This window comes from Dipteris shenzhenensis, chromosome 29 (genome assembly GCF_047967505.1).
Source record: "Dipteris shenzhenensis isolate YYH24624 ecotype China chromosome 29, Dip_SZ_1.0, whole genome shotgun sequence".
Lineage (NCBI taxonomy): Eukaryota > Viridiplantae > Streptophyta > Polypodiopsida > Gleicheniales > Dipteridaceae > Dipteris > Dipteris shenzhenensis.
In genome coordinates, this window is record NC_141624.1 from 32735011 (window position 1) to 32752822 (window position 17812).

A 17812-nucleotide genomic window follows, 5' to 3' on the forward strand; every position below is an offset into this window, starting at 1 on the left:
CGCCGCCAAAACTCCTCCCTCGACCCCTCCCCTCCCCTCCCCTCCCCTCCCTCCTTCCGCCAAAATCCCCCCGTCGACCCCTCCCCTTCCGCTCCCCTTCCCCCTCTCCCGTCGCCTAACCCCTTCCTCCCCTACCCCTTTTTCCCCCCTACCCCCTTTCAACCCTCCCCCTTTTCCCCACCCCCCTTCGCAACCCCCCCAACCCTCCCCCCCCTCTTCCCCACGCCCCCTTCCCCGGGCCGGCGGCCGCGGCTGCCAGCCCCCCCCTCCTCTCAACCCCTCCCACCCCCTTGCCCCCCTCTTAACCCTCCCCCCCTCCTTCGCGACCCCCCCGAGCCCTCCCCCCCTTTCCCCCCGGGCTGGCGGCCGCGGCCACCAGCCCCCTCCCCTCCTCTCAACCCCTCCCACCCCATTGCCCCCCTCTCAACCCTCCCCCCCCCTCCTTCGCAACCCCCCCCGAGCCCTCCCCCCCTTTCCCACCCCCCTTCCCCCGGGCTCGCGGCCGCCAGCCCCCTCCCCTCCTCTCAACCCCTCCCACCCCCTTCACCCCTCCCACCCCCTCCTCGGGCTGGTGGCCGCCAGCCCCCTCCCCCTCTCAGAGCTCCCCCCCCTCTTCCCCACCCCCCCTTCGCGACCCCCCAGCCCCCCAGCCCTCCCCCCCCTCTTCCCCACACCCGCCTTCCCCGGGCTGGCAGCCGCAGCCGCCAGCCCCCCCTCCTCTCAACCCCTCCCACCCCCTTCCCGCCCTCTCAGCCATCCCCCCCCCCTTCGAGACCCCCCTAGCCCACCCGCGGCTGGCGGCCGCAGCCACCAGCCCCCCCTCCTCTCAACCCCTCCCACCCCTTTCCCCCCCTCTCAGCCCTCCCCCCCCCCTTCGCGACCGCCTAGCCCTCCCCCCCTTTCCCACCCCCCCCTTCCCCCGGGCTGGCGGCTGCAGCCGCCAGCCCCCCCCCTCCTCTCAACCCCTCTCACCCCCTTCCCTCCCACCCAACCCCCTCCCCGGTGGCCGCCAGCCCCCCCCTCTTCACCCTCCCCCCCTTCGCAACCCCCCATCCCTCCCCCCCCTCTTCCCCACACCCCCCTTCCCCTGGGCTGGCGGCCGCGGCTGCTAGCCCCCCCCTCCTCTCAACCCCTCCCACCCCCTTCCTCCCCTCTCAGCCCTCCGTCCCTCCTCCTTTCCTTCCTCTACTCAGCCCCACCCTCTGCCTCCCTTCCTCCTCCCTTCCCTTACCAATGGCATGACTCTTTTTTTTAAATTATAAAATTGCATCAACTTTTACTGTTTAGGTGGATTAGTAGAGAGAGATTTTTGGAGAAGGTGGAGAGACAGTCATTGAAAGTGCTTGAAGATTTGAGGGTGATCACAACAATGGGCATGCCTTTGGATACCCCTAAGGATTACACATTGCACTAATACATGGAGGAAACTGGAGGGGAGAAAACATATGTTTGTGGTGCTAAGATCAAACGAAACAAAGATGGAGAGCAAGGGTGGAAAAAAAGGAGATGGACTATCTGAGTTGGACATGGCTGCCCATAGGGTGGTTAATAGGTATGTTGTCAATTCATTCAAAGGTTCATTTTTCATTTGTCTATGTTTGTGTTGTTGATTCATGTAATTACACAATCATTGATGGTTGTTCCACTTGATTTCTTTACCTTTTGATGGTTTGGGACATCCTTTTTTTTTGTGTTTCTTGGTTGATAGATATCTCTCCCACTTGGCAATAGAGAAAAGGATCTCTGACATTCCAAATTTGTGCAAGAGTTGGGTGGAGATTGGTCATGCTGCATGCATGTATCCACCTGGCATGCACCATCTCTCTCAATGGGAATTAGCACATTGTCCCTGGTGGATAGATTTCCCTAAAGGACAAGTACTAGTGCGAGAAAGAGACTTGTACAATACTTATGCTTCACAAAAAGCCAATGAAGCAAGTAAGGACAAAGTGGAGGGAAGCTCAAGGAGAGATAAGAAAGAGAAAGAGAAACAAGAACATCCTACAGAAAAAGGTAAGGAAGATACAATATGATTGTTTGTTGATGTTGTCTTCAATTCGTTTTGACATTGCATTGATAAGTTTATGATTGTTCTCTTTCTAGATGAGGGAACATCTAGTCCTATGCAGCATGAAATGGATCACATAGAGAGTGTAGGTAAGGGTGTTGTTGTGTTCTGCATATGTAGTTGTTCCTTTAATACTAGTTTTACTTGTAATTGATTTGCTTTTGCATATAGGTGGAGAATCAATCTCGGGACTTGTGAAGCAATACATGTTCCATCGATCACAGTCACCTAACATTTCCTTGGCCCGTGGCATCACACCTTTGTTTGCTTGTACAATTGGAGATTACATTGCAATGGGCAAAGACTTTGCTGACTCTAAAAGAAATGATAAGTATGCTATTTTGCATGAGTTTTTTATTACAGTGGCTAGTCGAGATCAGGACTACAAGAGCATGGGTAAGAAGGTGAAGTGGGCTTTAGATTTTATATTGATCGATTTTCCATCTCACTATCCACTTGATGAGAGAGGATCCACTCCTATTTGGAATGTCTTGCTCAAGGACCATGTGCGGCATGGGCTTGCAGTTGCATCAGCTTCTTTGTCTGATAGTGGTTGGTTGGCATGCATATGTCCTTTGGCAGGTAAGGCACAATACCACAATTGACATTTCACATTTTGTGTTTCCATTCTACTAGTTTTAAATAAAATTAATTGCTTGCAGGACAATGTATTGGTTGGATGGAATGGTTTGCATATGTCCAGGGCTTGGAGGTTGTCAGACAAGTTTGCATTCCATGATAAAAGTGCCTTTGACAAATGTCTCCTCGTTAGCTACCATTCCATGCATTCTATGTTTGCATTCCATGATAAAAGTGTCTTTGACAAATGTCTCCTCGTTAGTCCTATGCATGCTATGTTTGGAAGGATAAGTCCTATGCATGCTATGTTTGCCATCTTTCATGCTATAATGCTTGCTAGTTGAAGTCAATATACTATACATGTTTTTCTCCATGTGGTTTCCAGATGCAATCTTCAGTATTAGCTCTAATACGTAGAGCAAAGAAGAATCCAACAGTTTTTTGGGAGGAGAGCTTTCCACTTTTCCAACAGCTTTTGATTGATCCACATGAAGATGTCTGGACTCATTACATACCTCCCTCTGCAAGGACAATCATGCCGATGTCTTCTCAGCTAGCACGAGGTGGACTAGAGAGGAGTAGTTTTTTTGTAGGTTGCATTATGTCTCTTCTCTGTGTTCCTGGAGGGCTGGTTCTAGAGATGGGTTGTGGTACAACCCCTCTTATGCATGCTTGTCAAGCCATTGGCAGGCCTTGTTTTTCATTTAATTCAGACAATGGTATTGTGGCTAGCATTGTTGAGCCACCTGTGGCAGATCATTCTGGAAAATGGATCAGGTCAGAGCATGATGGAGAGGGGGAAGAAGAGAGAGTGGAACCTGTCACAAACCCCTTTGATGAGTAGTATGCTACTGGCCCGGAGTTTTTTTGTTATATATTTTGAATGCTAAAATTGAGGACTTTGAAAGTGTTATTTAGCATCTTTATAATATGGTAGATAGTGAACATTTACGGGTGCCTTTGAATGAAGAAAGTACAAATTTTGATGCTTTAGATAGTGTTTGTAAGGCCTTGATCTAGCAATTGATTTTTTCTACTTTTTGTTGGTAGCAAATTGTATTTTGTATAACACATAAGGATGGCAAGTTCTTCTTATTGGAAATTATTTTCATTGTTCCACTTTGACTTACTGTCCTTTGAAATGTATGTTTTGTTGTAGTTTGTTGCCATGCTATGCAGAAAAAATGGCAAGATTCATGATAGCCGACAAGAGATATGATGAGTGCCAATTAGATAAACCACATGCACGCAACTACTTTCTTGATGATGAATGTTAGAGGGATTAGAACATGGTTTAAAACACCATTTTGTTCATAGACTGATAACTGTTGTGGTGAACCATGGACACATTTGGAAAGTTTTGGTCTAGTGCATTTTGCGGGTGAAGTGGTATTTCAACAGTCATTTATGTTATGAGTTTGGTAATTAGTTTATGTTCTTCAAGTGAAAGATAGGGTGGATTGTAAGTTTGATTATTGGTATTCTTATTATGACAACATCTTGCTATAGTAAGTTCGGTTTTAAATTTGTTCTCATCGGAGGAATTGTAAAAAAACTCGCTCGCTTCATTGGGCCCGCTCGCTTTTTCTCGCTCGCTCTATTGACTACCTCGTCACAGGAGAATGAAAAGCTCTTCATATGGTCCTAGCTTGAGCAACATCTCTGAAGTGGAGGTGATCTTTCGTGGTGCATGAATGTCATGATTAAGTCTTTCTAACTCAATCAAATATTTTTTCTCGTTCTTGAAGATACAAATGCTTGCAGAATAGTAGTGGAATTGAGGCACACTCATGAAGGTTTGATAAGTAATTTCTCCTTTGTTGTATGCCTCTCTAGAATGCTCATTACAAGCATAGCATAGTGCTGACCATCTATTGCCTCAAATGTGCAATGAGCTAAGAAATTTCTCTTAGCATCCTTCATATGTTGTTCTGGATCATTCACTGAACTCTGTCCTTCTTAAAGTGAGGGAACTTGTTTTCCGAGGAACTTAGTGAATTGTATCTCAAAATCCATAGGCTGAAAGAAATTGATGGATTGACTAGAATCTCCTTTGACTGGCCAAAATGCCCTTAGACGGAGTACCAAATTAGAAACAATTGGTTTTTTTCCATCAATCAAAGCCTGAAAAATCTTTTCAGCATAGACAATATCTAAGGTCCTACTGTTGGTGAAGATGCTTGCTTTGACCACTGTTGAAGCATGTACAACTTAAATCTTTTGGCCCCATATGTATCTTGGATCCTCATCTGTCATTGCCTCATTCAAGCAAAGATTTAGGTTCTTCATTGATAACATTTCTGCTTCTGAATCTGACTCCATTTCAAGACCCTCCGCATCCTCTCTGTGTTCTTCCTCTTCTCATCTTTGCCCTTTCTTTGTAGATAAACAACTTCTTTTTCGAGTTATAGGACTTGGAACTGTAGCTCGTGAAGTACTTGCCTTTTGCATTTGACGTCAGGGTTTATTTTTTAGGGGCTCTATGTGAACCGCTTTAGATCGCCCTACTTCTTCTTCTATTGCCTCCACTTTAAGTATACTCAAGGGCTACACTTGTTCTGTTATTCCATCAACTTCATGAGTTACACCATCTTAGTGAGTAATACCATGAACGAGAGATGCACGTTCATGTCCTATCTCATCTGATGTATGTTGTGTCTTAGCCAATTCAATTCCTATCTCAGATGCATGTGCATGTCCTGTATCATCTGATGCATGTCATGTATCAACCAATTCAATTCATGTCTCAGATGTAGATCCCTTATCATCCAACACTACAATGTGTTCTGCCTCATCCACTCCAATTCCTCTCTCATTTGTATTACCATGAACCATGTCTACATGGCGTGTCTCATCACTTCCTTTCTCATGTGTGGATTCCTGCACCTTAGGCATGTCCAATGAAGTTGAACCTTGTTCAATGACACCCTGAAAGTATTCAAGGATTATCTTTGACTGCATTTTTCTTGCTTCCTCAATGGGAAATTCCTCCCACACATGTTGGAGGATCTCTAATGCAGGAACCAATTCAGGAAATATAGCTACTTTTGGGCGGCAACATCACAAAGTGCATTGCATCTTTCTTTGAAAGAAGAAACAATCCGTTGCTCATTCTTGACTTTGTGTAAATCATCATTGTATTGCTATCTTTTTCAATTTGTATTCCTAGTAAGGTGCCCCCTTGAATCAAATTGCTCTTTAAGAAAGATACATCTGATGCCTGCTCATCTTTCTCCAACTCTCTCTTTGTATTCACTAGAATGAGATTTCCTTTGCTCAGTACCAAGGACCATGCTTTCTTTGTTGTGTCAACAACGGTCCAGTTTGTGAAGTCCTTTTAGGGCATAAATTCTTCCATTGTATTTCAGTGTCATACCATTGACAAATGCTATAGCCTCAAGATCCAACCTATATTAAAGCACAACAAAAATTTTAGGTACAAATAACATAATACTTTTGCATGAAAACTACAATTACTTTGATAAATCAAAAGTACAATGAGTCCCATTGATACACCTCAAGTTTCCATTCTTTCCAATCGTATAAGTGTCAATTTCATGCTTTGGGAATCCCCTAAAAGGCTTTACAAGGCTTAGATACATGCATAAATGTGAAAAAAAAATCAAGGATTTACAATGAACTCGTGGATAGTGTAAAATGAAATAAAGTACAATCGAATACAAATCTAAAGTCTGTCTGATATAACTGCAATATGCTCTGTCAACTCCCACAACTGGTATAAATATAATCTACTCTATCTAGTTCCATAACTGATACAACTGTAATCTGTCCTGTCCACTGATACAACTTTTAATCATCTTGAAAGTTTTAAAACCTTGATCGTTGCTTAAATGGTAGGGTTGTTGTGAGTGTGAAACCGAATTTTGGAGAAAAAAGCATACCTTGGTACTTTGACATATACAGTATTGAGGGAGCACAGTTGACACGAGTTCACTTATTTGTTTTGTTACCTGACAAAAGTGCATACACTTGTGTTGGATCGGTACATCAAATCACAGAAGATGTGGTTGGAAAAGAGGGAGATATTGGATTGTTAATCATTATAAATCAAAATAAGAAATTTCTCTTGGATCCTAGTGATTATGAAGCATCTCGTATGAAGTCTGATGTAGATGACAACATGCACTCAAGAGGCTGGATAAGTGTTGAATCAATTGATGGAAATGAAATTAACATAGTGACAACAATCATTGAATCATATCGCAAAGTTTCAGCAACATTAAAGAAGCACAAGAGTGGGAAAGATAGTGGGGAAGGAACAAAGAAAGGAAAGTTGACTATGGTTCAAGCACTAGGTGGTAGTGGAGAAGGGGCAAAGAAAGGAAAGCTCACTATAATTAATGTGCCAGAGGAAGGAACACCTCCAAGGGTATGCTAGCTTTACACACACCTCCAAGGGTATGCTAGCAATTGTGGAAAGAAGCAATGGTAGTGAATTGGAGCCAAGTGGAAAGGTCATAGGAAAAAAAGGACGGGGTTTTACCGTAATATCCAGAGTTCAAATGTTATTTTCTTACCCTCCGTGGCGATTCTCCAAATTTGCCGGGGACGCAGTAGGTATGCGTTCTGAGGGCGCACGTTTCCTACGAACGTCGGTCTTATATTGTCGATGTAGATGAAAACGTTCTTCATCGATTGACGTTCTTCATTGATTGCTTCAATCTACTACTCCTCCCTCCCGCTCGACATTCTCCTTCTGCTTCTCCTCCAAAATCTGCTCGCCAATCTGCTTCTTCTTCTGCTGCTGATCACTACATCGTCGTCTTGATCCTTTCCATGTCCTGCTCACGCCCTTTTCTCCTCCGCTTCCATCTTCTCCCTCTTCTTCCTTCAATTTCAACCTCTCCTCCTCCTTTTTCTTCTTCTTCTTCTTCTTCTTTCCCCGATTCTGTCTGCTTCTCCTTCTCCTTCTTCCTTCTTCCTTCTTCTTCTTCTTCTTTCCCCGCTTCAGTCTCCTTCTCCTCGTCCTCTTCCTCCTCCCCTTCTTCAATCGCCCTCCTGGCACTCCCTCACATCACATTTCGCTCCATCCAACCTGCATTCTATTATGCCTCCTCCACGGGATCATCCTCCCCGCATTGTGCAGGAAGAGGTCACACACACAAAGTCTGTAGCCCTCGCAATTGCTTCTGTGAAGGTGGCTTCCCGTGCGTTGGCCTGGTGTGCTACATTCTGGGGACCTGCAGTTGTTCTGGGGAACTACGCAGCAGATCTGGACACGTTGAATTTCTGCCTCGTTACTTTGTCGATACTTGGCATAGTGGGAGGTGAAACCATGTACAGGCTCATCCCTCCTAACCCCAAACTGACCAAGAAGCTACAGCGCCGTGACCCGGAGAGCCAACTCATCGAGCTGAAGGCCCTCGACATGGAGTTTGTTAGGCTTGCAGCTGCACTCTTTGATTATGTTTTTGGTGTGTTAGTGCTGCTGACGATCTTAGTAAGGCTTACGTTGCTTAGGGTAGAGAAGTCCTGGGGAGATGGCCAAGCGAACCTCGCAGGTTCCCTCATCGTGTTTTACACTTTTGTTGTTTGCAACGCTGTGTTTGCTCTTGCATCTGCTATATGGAGTTCTCTTGAGAAGCGGCACCTCGATTGCAGCCTGCGATCCCTCTTTGATAGTGTTCATTCAACAGCTCTAACTGTCAGCATCCTCGAAGCACAGGCCTTCAATGTCTGTGAATTTGCTTTCACGGAGATCAAACACGCATATCTCGAACATAATTTTCAGTGTATCCCCGAGAGATGGATAGACATACTTTATCTTGAAATGGATGACCTGACAACCCGCAAGTATCTGGAAAGAGGCAATCCTTTAGAGCAAGAAGTTGCAGCGTACGTCGTCGGGTTATTTGCCAAGCATGACGGTATCGATGGGAAAACTGATCTTTTAGTGTCACTGGCTGAGACGCTGTGGGTTGACGGGACGTCGGCAAGGGCAGCAGCGAGGAGCTTTGGGAAGCTGGCGAAGCAATGGAAACAGAAGAATCCACACCGGCTGCTCACGATCGTTAACGACAAACACACGAATGCGGTGCATGAGCTACTGGTGAGATTGTTGATGAACACAGCGAGCAGCGCTGGGCAATTGGTGTATCTGGAGGCGCTGCACACGCTGTTGGAGTCGAGCGAACCTGTGGTGGCCGCTGTGAGGGATGATGTTGAGCTGGAAGAGAAGCTAAGGAGCATCCTACAAGGTCGTGACCGTGACAAATATGGTTACAAAGAGTCAAAGAAATACGCAGCTTCCATATTGCTTCGCATGCAGAAGAGTGAATGAACTACACACCATGAGAAGTCTAGGCTAACTTATGAAACAAATATGCATAGCATGTTGGGATTCCATCCCTATGCTTCCCTCTATGTTGATAGGCACAGATTATTAAGAGTGAATGAACTAGACATGAATAGAGACACAAGCATTCATTACGCACATACAATATATGTGGGCATTAATTCTTCTTTCTTTCCTCTACATTGATGGACATCGTCTATCAAGAATGAATAAATAGATGTAATATGGAGGATTTCATCTCCATGCTTCCTCTCTATAGAATGAATGAAGTAGGCATGAATAGAAAGACAAGCCTTCATAAAGCATATCCTTAATGTGTGGCCATAATTCCTTCTTTCTTCCCTTTACCTTGACACGCACTATGAATCAAGAGTGAATGAAGTGCATTACATTAAGAGAATGCAAGGCTAGCCTATAAAGTATATATACATAACATTTAGGATTTCATCTCTATGCTTTCCTTTATCTTAATAGACACCATCCATTGAGGGTGAATCACTACTACCATTAGCTCCTTTCACAATGCTTTTTTTCAATGCATATTACTTAGTTTTTTGGCCAAGAATCGTTCTGTCACTATTACTGCCAAAAAGTCGTAACACCCATATTTTTGTTGATTAGCATTGATATTAACGTCTATATTAGTGTTATCTACTGGATTAGCATCGATATTAGTGTTGCTATTTCAGTCGAAAAGGCCTTTGGAAAAACACACAGCATCGAAAAAAGCATCCAGATAGTCATCGTTGTGGTAAACCTTCCAAAATTCAAATCAAATTGAAATGTTTTCAGATTGCAACATATATTAGATCAATGTTTTTCTCCATTTCTTAATCAATTGATGCATCACTAGAATCTTCATTGTGAGATTGATGCTCATCCTCTTGATCATCCATGGCCAAGTCTCGCACATCTTCAGCATGTAGATCGAGGCCTCCCAAATCAGTATCTGAGAAACTCTCTAACGAGCTCAAAGTATCTACACTTTCCAAAACTCTTGTAGAAGGGGTACTAGAAGTGCTAGCTTCCAACACATCTATTTATTGCTCTTCTATTTCATTCTCTACTTCCACATCTTGAAATACATGTCAATTTTTAGGTGCAACTTGAATCACAAATCACCATTGGTTGTCCACTCGATCGGGTTGAAAGACCACCTAAAACAAAAATCCATGATATGTTCATAAAATTTTTTATGAAGCTGAGTAGTAAATGATATCCATACAAGAAATGATTACTTGCTCGCAATGCGCAGGTAGCACAAATATGTCAGTAAGGCTCCAATAAGGTCATCCCAGATTTTAGTTGAGTGAATGGCAAAAAATCCACTTGGATCCTTCCTGACCATAGCCTGAGCACCTCTACAAATGACTTTGAACCATTTCACATCAAATATAAATACTACTAAATGTCTTAAAGTTCACTTGCAAAATATCTTGTATGGTTCCAACATAATGCATTTAGCCTACAATGAGATTTGTATCCCTTGCACTAGCTCTACTCTCTTGTGAAAAATTGGCCATGACTCCTTGATCAAATGTATTGCGCCTTACATCAATTTTCTCTACTCGTCAGTAATGATTACCATACGCCCACATTGCATTGAACAAATGGTACTACAAAGGTAATGGATTCTTGTTAGCTTATATAAAAAGGTTGTAGATGAACATAAATAAACACAAATAAGATCATAACCTCGTGCAAATTTCTCCTCTCCATCAATGATCACAATCTCCCCTCTTCGACGAGGTAGTCAATAGAACGAGCAAGAAAAAGCGAGCGGGCCGAATGAAGTGAGCGAGTTTTTCCACAATTCCTCTTATGAGAACAAATTTGAAACCCAACTTACTATAGCAAGATGTTGTCATAATAAGTATACCAATATTCAAACTTACAATCCACCCTATCTTTCAATTGAAGAACATAAACATTACTCAGTCTGGTAACATTGAACAATATCACTTCATCCATATGTCTAGAAAACTCTAGTCTCATTATAAAGCATCGGATAGCATCATACATAGAACAATGGTACCATATTCAAAACTAATTACTAAACTCATAACATAAATGACTATTGAAACACCACTTCACCCGCAAAATGTACCAAACTAACACTACCAATTTCCAAATGTGTCCAGGGTTCACCACAACAGTTATCAATCTATGAAAAAATTGGTGTTTAAAACCATGTTCTAATCCTCCTGACATTCATCATCAAGAAAGTAGTTGCGCGCACGTGGATTATCTAATTGGCACTCATCATATCTCGTGTCGGCTGACATGAATCTTGCCATTTTTTCTGCATAGTAGGCAACAAACTACTCGGGGGGGTCACTATGTATAAACACTCTATATCACGTGCGTTCAAGGCCTATATTTAAAGTCCCTTATCTGTAAAAAATTTCATTAATGAAATGTACCCCTTTTCTATACAAATCTATAAATTTTTTACAAAACTATTTTAAATAGTCCCTTATGTATATTTATTTCTGTAAATTTTAGAAATAAAAAAAATCCTTCTGTTGAACTCACGTGATAGGGTTACATATGATGAGTGACCCCCCCGAGACAAACTACAACAAAACATACATTTCAAAGCAAAGTAAGTCAAAGTGGAACCATGAAAATAATTTCCAATAAGAAGAACTTGCCATCCTTAAATTCGCTACCAACAAAAAGAAAAAAAAATGCTAGATCAAGGCCTTACAAACAATATCCAAATGATCAAAATTTGTACTTTCTTAATTCAAAGGCATCCGTAAATATTCACTATCTACCATATTATAAAGATGCTAAATAACATTTTCAAAGTCCTCAATTTCAGCATTCAAAATATATAGGAAAAAACCCAGGGCCAGTAGCATACTACTCATCAAATGGATCTGTGACAAGCTCCACTCTCTCTTCTTCCCCCTCTCCATCATGCTATGACCTGATCCGTTTTCTAGAATGATTTGCCACAAGTGGCTCAACAATGCTAGCCACAATACCACTGTCTGAATCAAATGAAAAACAAGGCCTGCCAGTGGCCTGACAAGCACGCATAAGAGGGGCTGTACCACAACCCATCTCTAGAACCAGCCCTCTAGGAACACAGAGAAGAGACATAATGCAACCTACAGAAAAACTACTCCTCTCTAGTCCACCTCGTGCTAGCTGAGAAGACATCAGCATGATTGTCCTTGCAGAGGGAGGTATGTAGTGAGTCTAGATATCTTCATGTGGATCAATCAATAGCTGTTGGAAAAGTGGAAAGCTCTCCTCCCAAAAAACTGTTGGATTCTTCTTTGCTCTACGTATGAGAGCTAATACCGAAGATTGCATCTCGGAACCACATGGAGAAAAACATGCACAATATATTGACTTCAACTAGCAAGCATTATAGCATGAAAGAAGGCACTTTCCCATCAACAAACTGTAAAGAAAAGGTGACTTATCCTTCCAAACATAGCATGCATAGGACTCACGAGGAGACATTTGTCAAAGACCCCAAAGGAGAAACAAAAAAGGACTCAATACAACTGACAAACATAGAATGCATAGAATGGTAGCTTACCTTAACACTTTTACCATGTTCTCTACAAAATCCATACGGAAGCTTGTCATGAATGATCACACGCCAAGCCTTGGACATATGCAAACCGTTCCATCCAACCAATACATTGTCCTGCAAGCCCTTCACTTTTGCAAGCCCCACCCTCAAGACGATTTTCCGTTTCAAATGCTTTCACTCCTGAATTACTCGTCGGCACGTCGCCCTCAGGATGCCTAGACGATAGTCGCCAAGAGCAAGACTGAAACGACCGCGCGGTTTCAACAATGGGAATGTAGAGAACGAAGAGTGTATTACAAACGTAGGCGATGAGGAAAGGGGAGACGCCACTATCAACGATGGATTGAACTACGAAGCTAGCAACGATCCAGATGACGGCCACAGCGATGACGTAGAGCATGCTGACTATCCATTGCCATGTCTATGGCACAAGCAAGGGAGACTTGGCGAGCTATGGAGCAATTGGAGCAATTGGGGGTGAGGTCGGAGTGATGGAGAACGTTCATTGCGGCGAAGGTGCTGCGAAGTGCGTACAAGTTTGGCGGTGCCGTCCGCTTTCCTTTCATCAGACTTCATCGCCTTCGCTCGATTTTGCTGGGAACTTTGCCCAGACCACTTTGATCGGCTTCGCGATGCTCGGACGTTCGCGTAGTACCTCGTTTTCTTGCTGCCCCTCGTCTCTCTCTCTCTCTCTCTCGATTGTGGGCGACGCACTGCCTCTCTCGATTGTCGGCGACGCTCTGCGACGGAGTTGCTTGCGGTGGACGACGGTTCGATCGATTGCGAATTTCCCAGCGCGGCATCTCGCTTTGAGTAACTTCTGCCAGAAAAAGCAGCCTGTATAGCTTCTGCCCGGAAGAGATTCGCTCCGAAAAGTAGCGCTGCCGAGGAAGAACTTTGCACCCAAAAGCAGCCACGTAGCTCCACGGGAAGCTCCCGTTTACGTGACCTCGAAGCTTTTCACTCTCCTGCATTTTTCTCTTTCTCACCGCCATCTGCTTGATTTCTGCCCATTTTCCCCTATTATACTAAAAACCTTTGGATGCCTTTGGTGGCTTCCCATGCCAAAGGCACCACTCTCTACTAATACTCACGAGTAACCTGACCCGTCTACGACGGGCTAGTGACCCGCTCCGCCGGGTCTCAAGATGTCAATTGCCACCCAAGAAAGTCTCAAGAGGGCTTGAAAGAGCAATGTCATACTCCTAGGCTCTTGCTGTTGCCAATTGCAAAACTTCCTTGTACACAGCATTTGTGGTAGAAGTATTATCAATCTCCTCGCCCCTGGCATCAGACGCACTCTGCAAAATGAAAACCTTAAGTAACAACGTTTGATGCTCGGATATGTGAAAATGCCACGTATAGTTGGCCATGATTGAATACCGGTGTCACCAAGTACAGCCCCAAAACAAACAATGTTTGGCCCTGTGGCTTATGGATTGTCATGCCAAATGCCAATCGGATAGGAAATTACTGTCTCCTCATGTCGAATGGGAGTTTAAGGTTGGTCGAAATGAATGTTATCCTTGGAATAAACGTTCTATCACCAGCATTGGTACCAGTAATGATTTCAGCTTCTAACACTTTCGTGTGAAACTCTTTCCAAATACATATCCGCAAACAAAGTCATAACTGAACATACAAAATCTACAATAGACACACAAACATCTCTAAAGGGAAAAGTCTGCGGCCATGTACTATAGGGAAAAAGCCTGCGCCGACCATGTACTCCACATCTGCCATGTCCAAAAAAAATTTCTCTATGACAGAGTACTTCGAAAATATCACATCCAAAAGTGCAATCACATGTCTGAACATGCAATAGCTACATCAAACAACTGATTGATATATATCCAGATACACAGCCGCAAATAAAGTCATAACTGAACATACAAAATCTACAACAGACACACAAACATCCCTAAGGGAAAAGTCTGCGGCCATGTACTGTAGGGAAAAGCCTGCGACGTTCGCCACATCCACCGCGGCTATGAAAATACAACGGGGTACCAACAATCGTATCTGGGCTAGCATCACACAGAAAGATAATTTGGGAACTATAATTATTGAGCCGACAATCTAGGACAGTGTAATATCCCAAATGGACTCGTCCATCCAAACGATTATGGGCGTGGAGATTCATTAGAAACCTTGAATCAGGAACAGTCCTAAAAGACAAACAATAGCATGTTTTCCCGCTCAAATAAAAACTTTTGTTTTAACAAAAATAAAGCAACAAACAATGTATACAGTTCTTACCCAAGGTAGCTCTCCAGCTCAAGCAAAACTAACAACAGTTGCGTGCTCTCCAGAGATCCCCAGTGTTTGATGCTCAGATATGTGAAAATGCCACGCATTAATGGCCATGACTAAATACCGGTGTTGCCAAGTACAGCCCCCAACTCATTGATATGTCCAAATACACATCTGTATACAAAGTCATAACTGAACATACAAAATCTACAATAGACACACAAACATCCCTAAAGGAAAAAGTATGCGGCCATGTACTATAGGGAAAAGCCTAAAGAACTGATTGATATATCCAAATACATAGCTGCAAAATAAAGTCATAACCAAACATACAAAATCTACAATAGACACACAAACATCCCTAAGGGAAAAGTCTGCGGCCATGTACTGCACGGAAAAGCCTGCGACGGCCATTCACTCCACATCCACCGCATCCGGCGCATCCACCATGGCTACGAACATACAACGGAGTACCAACAATCGTATCTGGACCAGCATCACATAGAAAGATAATTGAGGAACATTAATTATTGAGCCATAAAGCTTTTATCAACTCATTCTTTAGAGTACTTACTCAGACGCAAAGGGCTGTCAACAATGCTCACATAGGTGTACGTGTAGTCCCCATTTTGCCCTCGATATAAAATTCGTGTCCCCATACATTCATAGTATCCCAGCCAGCAAACAGTGATGGTCTGTGGTCCATCATCCCTATGAAGCCAGCAAGCTAGGACAGCGTAATATCCCAAATGGACTCGTCCATCCAAAGGATTGTGGATGTGCAGATTCATTAAAAACCTTGAATCACGAACAATCCTAAAAGACAAACAATACCATGTTTTCCCACTCACATATAATCGAAAAAAAACCTTTTGTTTTAACAAAAAAATAAAGCAACAAACAATGTACATGATTCTTACCCAAGGTAGCTCTCGAGCTCAAGCAAATCCAACAACAGTTGCGTGCTCTCCAGAGATCCCCAGCCTGCAAGATCTGCAATTTTCTAAAAGTGAGTGACTATACCATTAAACATGTCAACATAAAACATGGTTGTCAAGCAACTATGTACCGTGCACCTGCGCTCCTGTCGTCTCCTCATGTCGAATGGAAGTTTAAGGTTGGTCGGAATGAATGTTATCCTTCGAATAAACATTGTATCACCAGCATTGGTACCAATAATGATTTCAGCTTCTAACACTTTCGTGTGAAACTCTTTCGAGTAACCTGACCCGTCTACGACGGGCTAGCGACCCGCTCTGCTGGGTCTTAAGATGCTAAAATGTCTAAAGCCAGCAACATATTCTAACAAAAAAAAATATCTATGACATAGTACTTCAAAATATTACATCCAAAAGTGAAACCAGAGAACTCATTGATATGTCCAAATACACATCCGCATACAAAATCTATAGTAGACACACAAACATCCCTAAAGGGAAAAGTCTGCGGCCATGCACTATAGGGAAAAGCCTGTGCCGGCCATGTACTCCACATCCACCACGTCCAAAATAAACTTCTCTATGACATAGTACTTCAAAAAATATCACATCCAAAAGTGCAGTCACATGTCTGAAGATGCAATAGCTACATCAAAGAACTGATTGATATATCCAAATACACAGCCGCAAAATAAAGTCATAAACTGAACATACAAAATCTACAATACACACACAAACATCCCTAAGGGAAAAGTCTGCGGCCATGTACTGCAGGGAAAAGCCTGCGACGGCCATTCATTGTACGTCCACCACGTCCGCCGCGTCCACCGCGGCTACGAACATACAATGGAGTACCAACAATAGTATCTGGACCAGCATCACATAGAAAGATAATTTAGGAACTATAATTATTGAGCCATAAAACTTTTATATATGTATGTTGGTAAAACCCAACTCATTCTTTAGAGTACTTACTCAGACGCAAAGGGCTGTCAACAACGCTGAGAAAGGTATACGTGTAGTCCCCATTTCGCCCTCGATAAAAAATTCGTGTCCGCACACATTCATAGTATCCCAGCCAGCGAACAGTGATGGTCTGTGGTCCATCATCCCTATGAAGCCGGCAAGCTAGGACAGCGTAATATCCCAAATGGACTCGTCCATCCAAAGGATTGTGGACGTGGAGATTCATTAGAAACCTTGAATCAGGAATACTCCTAAAAGACAAACAATAGCATGTTTTCCCACTCAAATATAATCCAAAAAAACTTTTATTTTAACAAAAATAAAGCATTAAACAATGTACACAGTTCTTACCCAAGGTAGCTCTCCAGCTCAAGCAAATCCAACAACAGTTGCGCGCTCTCCAGAGATCCCCAGCCCGCAGGATCTACAATTTTCTAAAAAGTGAGTGACTATACTATTAAATGTGTCAACATAAAACGTGGTTGTCAAGCAACTATGTACCTTGCACCTGTGTTCTTGTTTCGGTGACAAACGTGAATTGCCTAGACATCCTATCACATTGCAAAAAAAGAATGCACGTGTCAATCTACATATACTGAAAAAAAACAATAGGCTTTGAAGAGAAAATAGCCTCTAGTGTATTACAAACCCATAACTCAAATGAAAAATGAAATCCAAACATTATCAAGGACAAAGTCATGAAATATTACGTCTCACTCTATCTTTGTATAAATAGCCAACATTCCCAAAGACCTATGATAGTTGGAATATTGAAAGAACTTAAAAAAAGCTATACAAAGATTACCGAAATGAAGATTTTCCACCCAAGAAAGTCTGAGGAGGGCTTGAAAGAGCAATGTCATACTCCTAGGCTCTTGCTGTTGCCAATTGCAAAACTTCCTTGTACACAACATTTGTGGTAGAAGTATTATCCATCTCCTCACCCCTGGCATCAGACGCACCCTGCGAAATGAAAACCTTAACAGCGTTTGATGCTCGGATACGTGAAAATGCGACATATAATTGGCCATGACTGAATACCGGTGTCGCCAAGTATAGCCCCAAAACTGACAATGTTTGACCCTGTGACTTATTGATTGTCATGCCAAATGCCAATCGGATAGGAAATTGCCGTC

General features: G+C 43.1%; 1 protein-coding gene across 1 annotated transcript; it reads left to right on the forward strand.

Moving 5' to 3' along the window:
• The first annotated feature begins 7709 nt into the window (after positions 1–7709).
• Positions 7710–8948, forward strand: LOC147882726 (uncharacterized). The gene is made up of 2 exons (XM_087400490.1): positions 7710–8312; positions 8367–8948. Exons 1-2 carry the CDS (start codon positions 7716–7718, stop codon positions 8946–8948), a joined length of 1179 nt encoding a protein of 392 aa, XP_087256616.1. The 5' UTR covers positions 7710–7715.
• Positions 8949–17812: the final 8864 nt, after the last annotated feature.

What these genes read in the sequence shown, in the direction of transcription:
- LOC147882726 (XM_087400490.1), top strand. Translation starts at nt 7,716, where the DNA reads ATGCCTCCTCCACGGGATCATCCTCCCCGCATTGTGCAGGAAGAGGTC. An exon ending in TTCATTCAACAGCTCTAACT is followed by an intron (nt 8,313 to 8,366) that starts GTCAGCATCCTC and finishes GCTTTCACGGAG; the next exon opens with ATCAAACACGCATATCTCGA.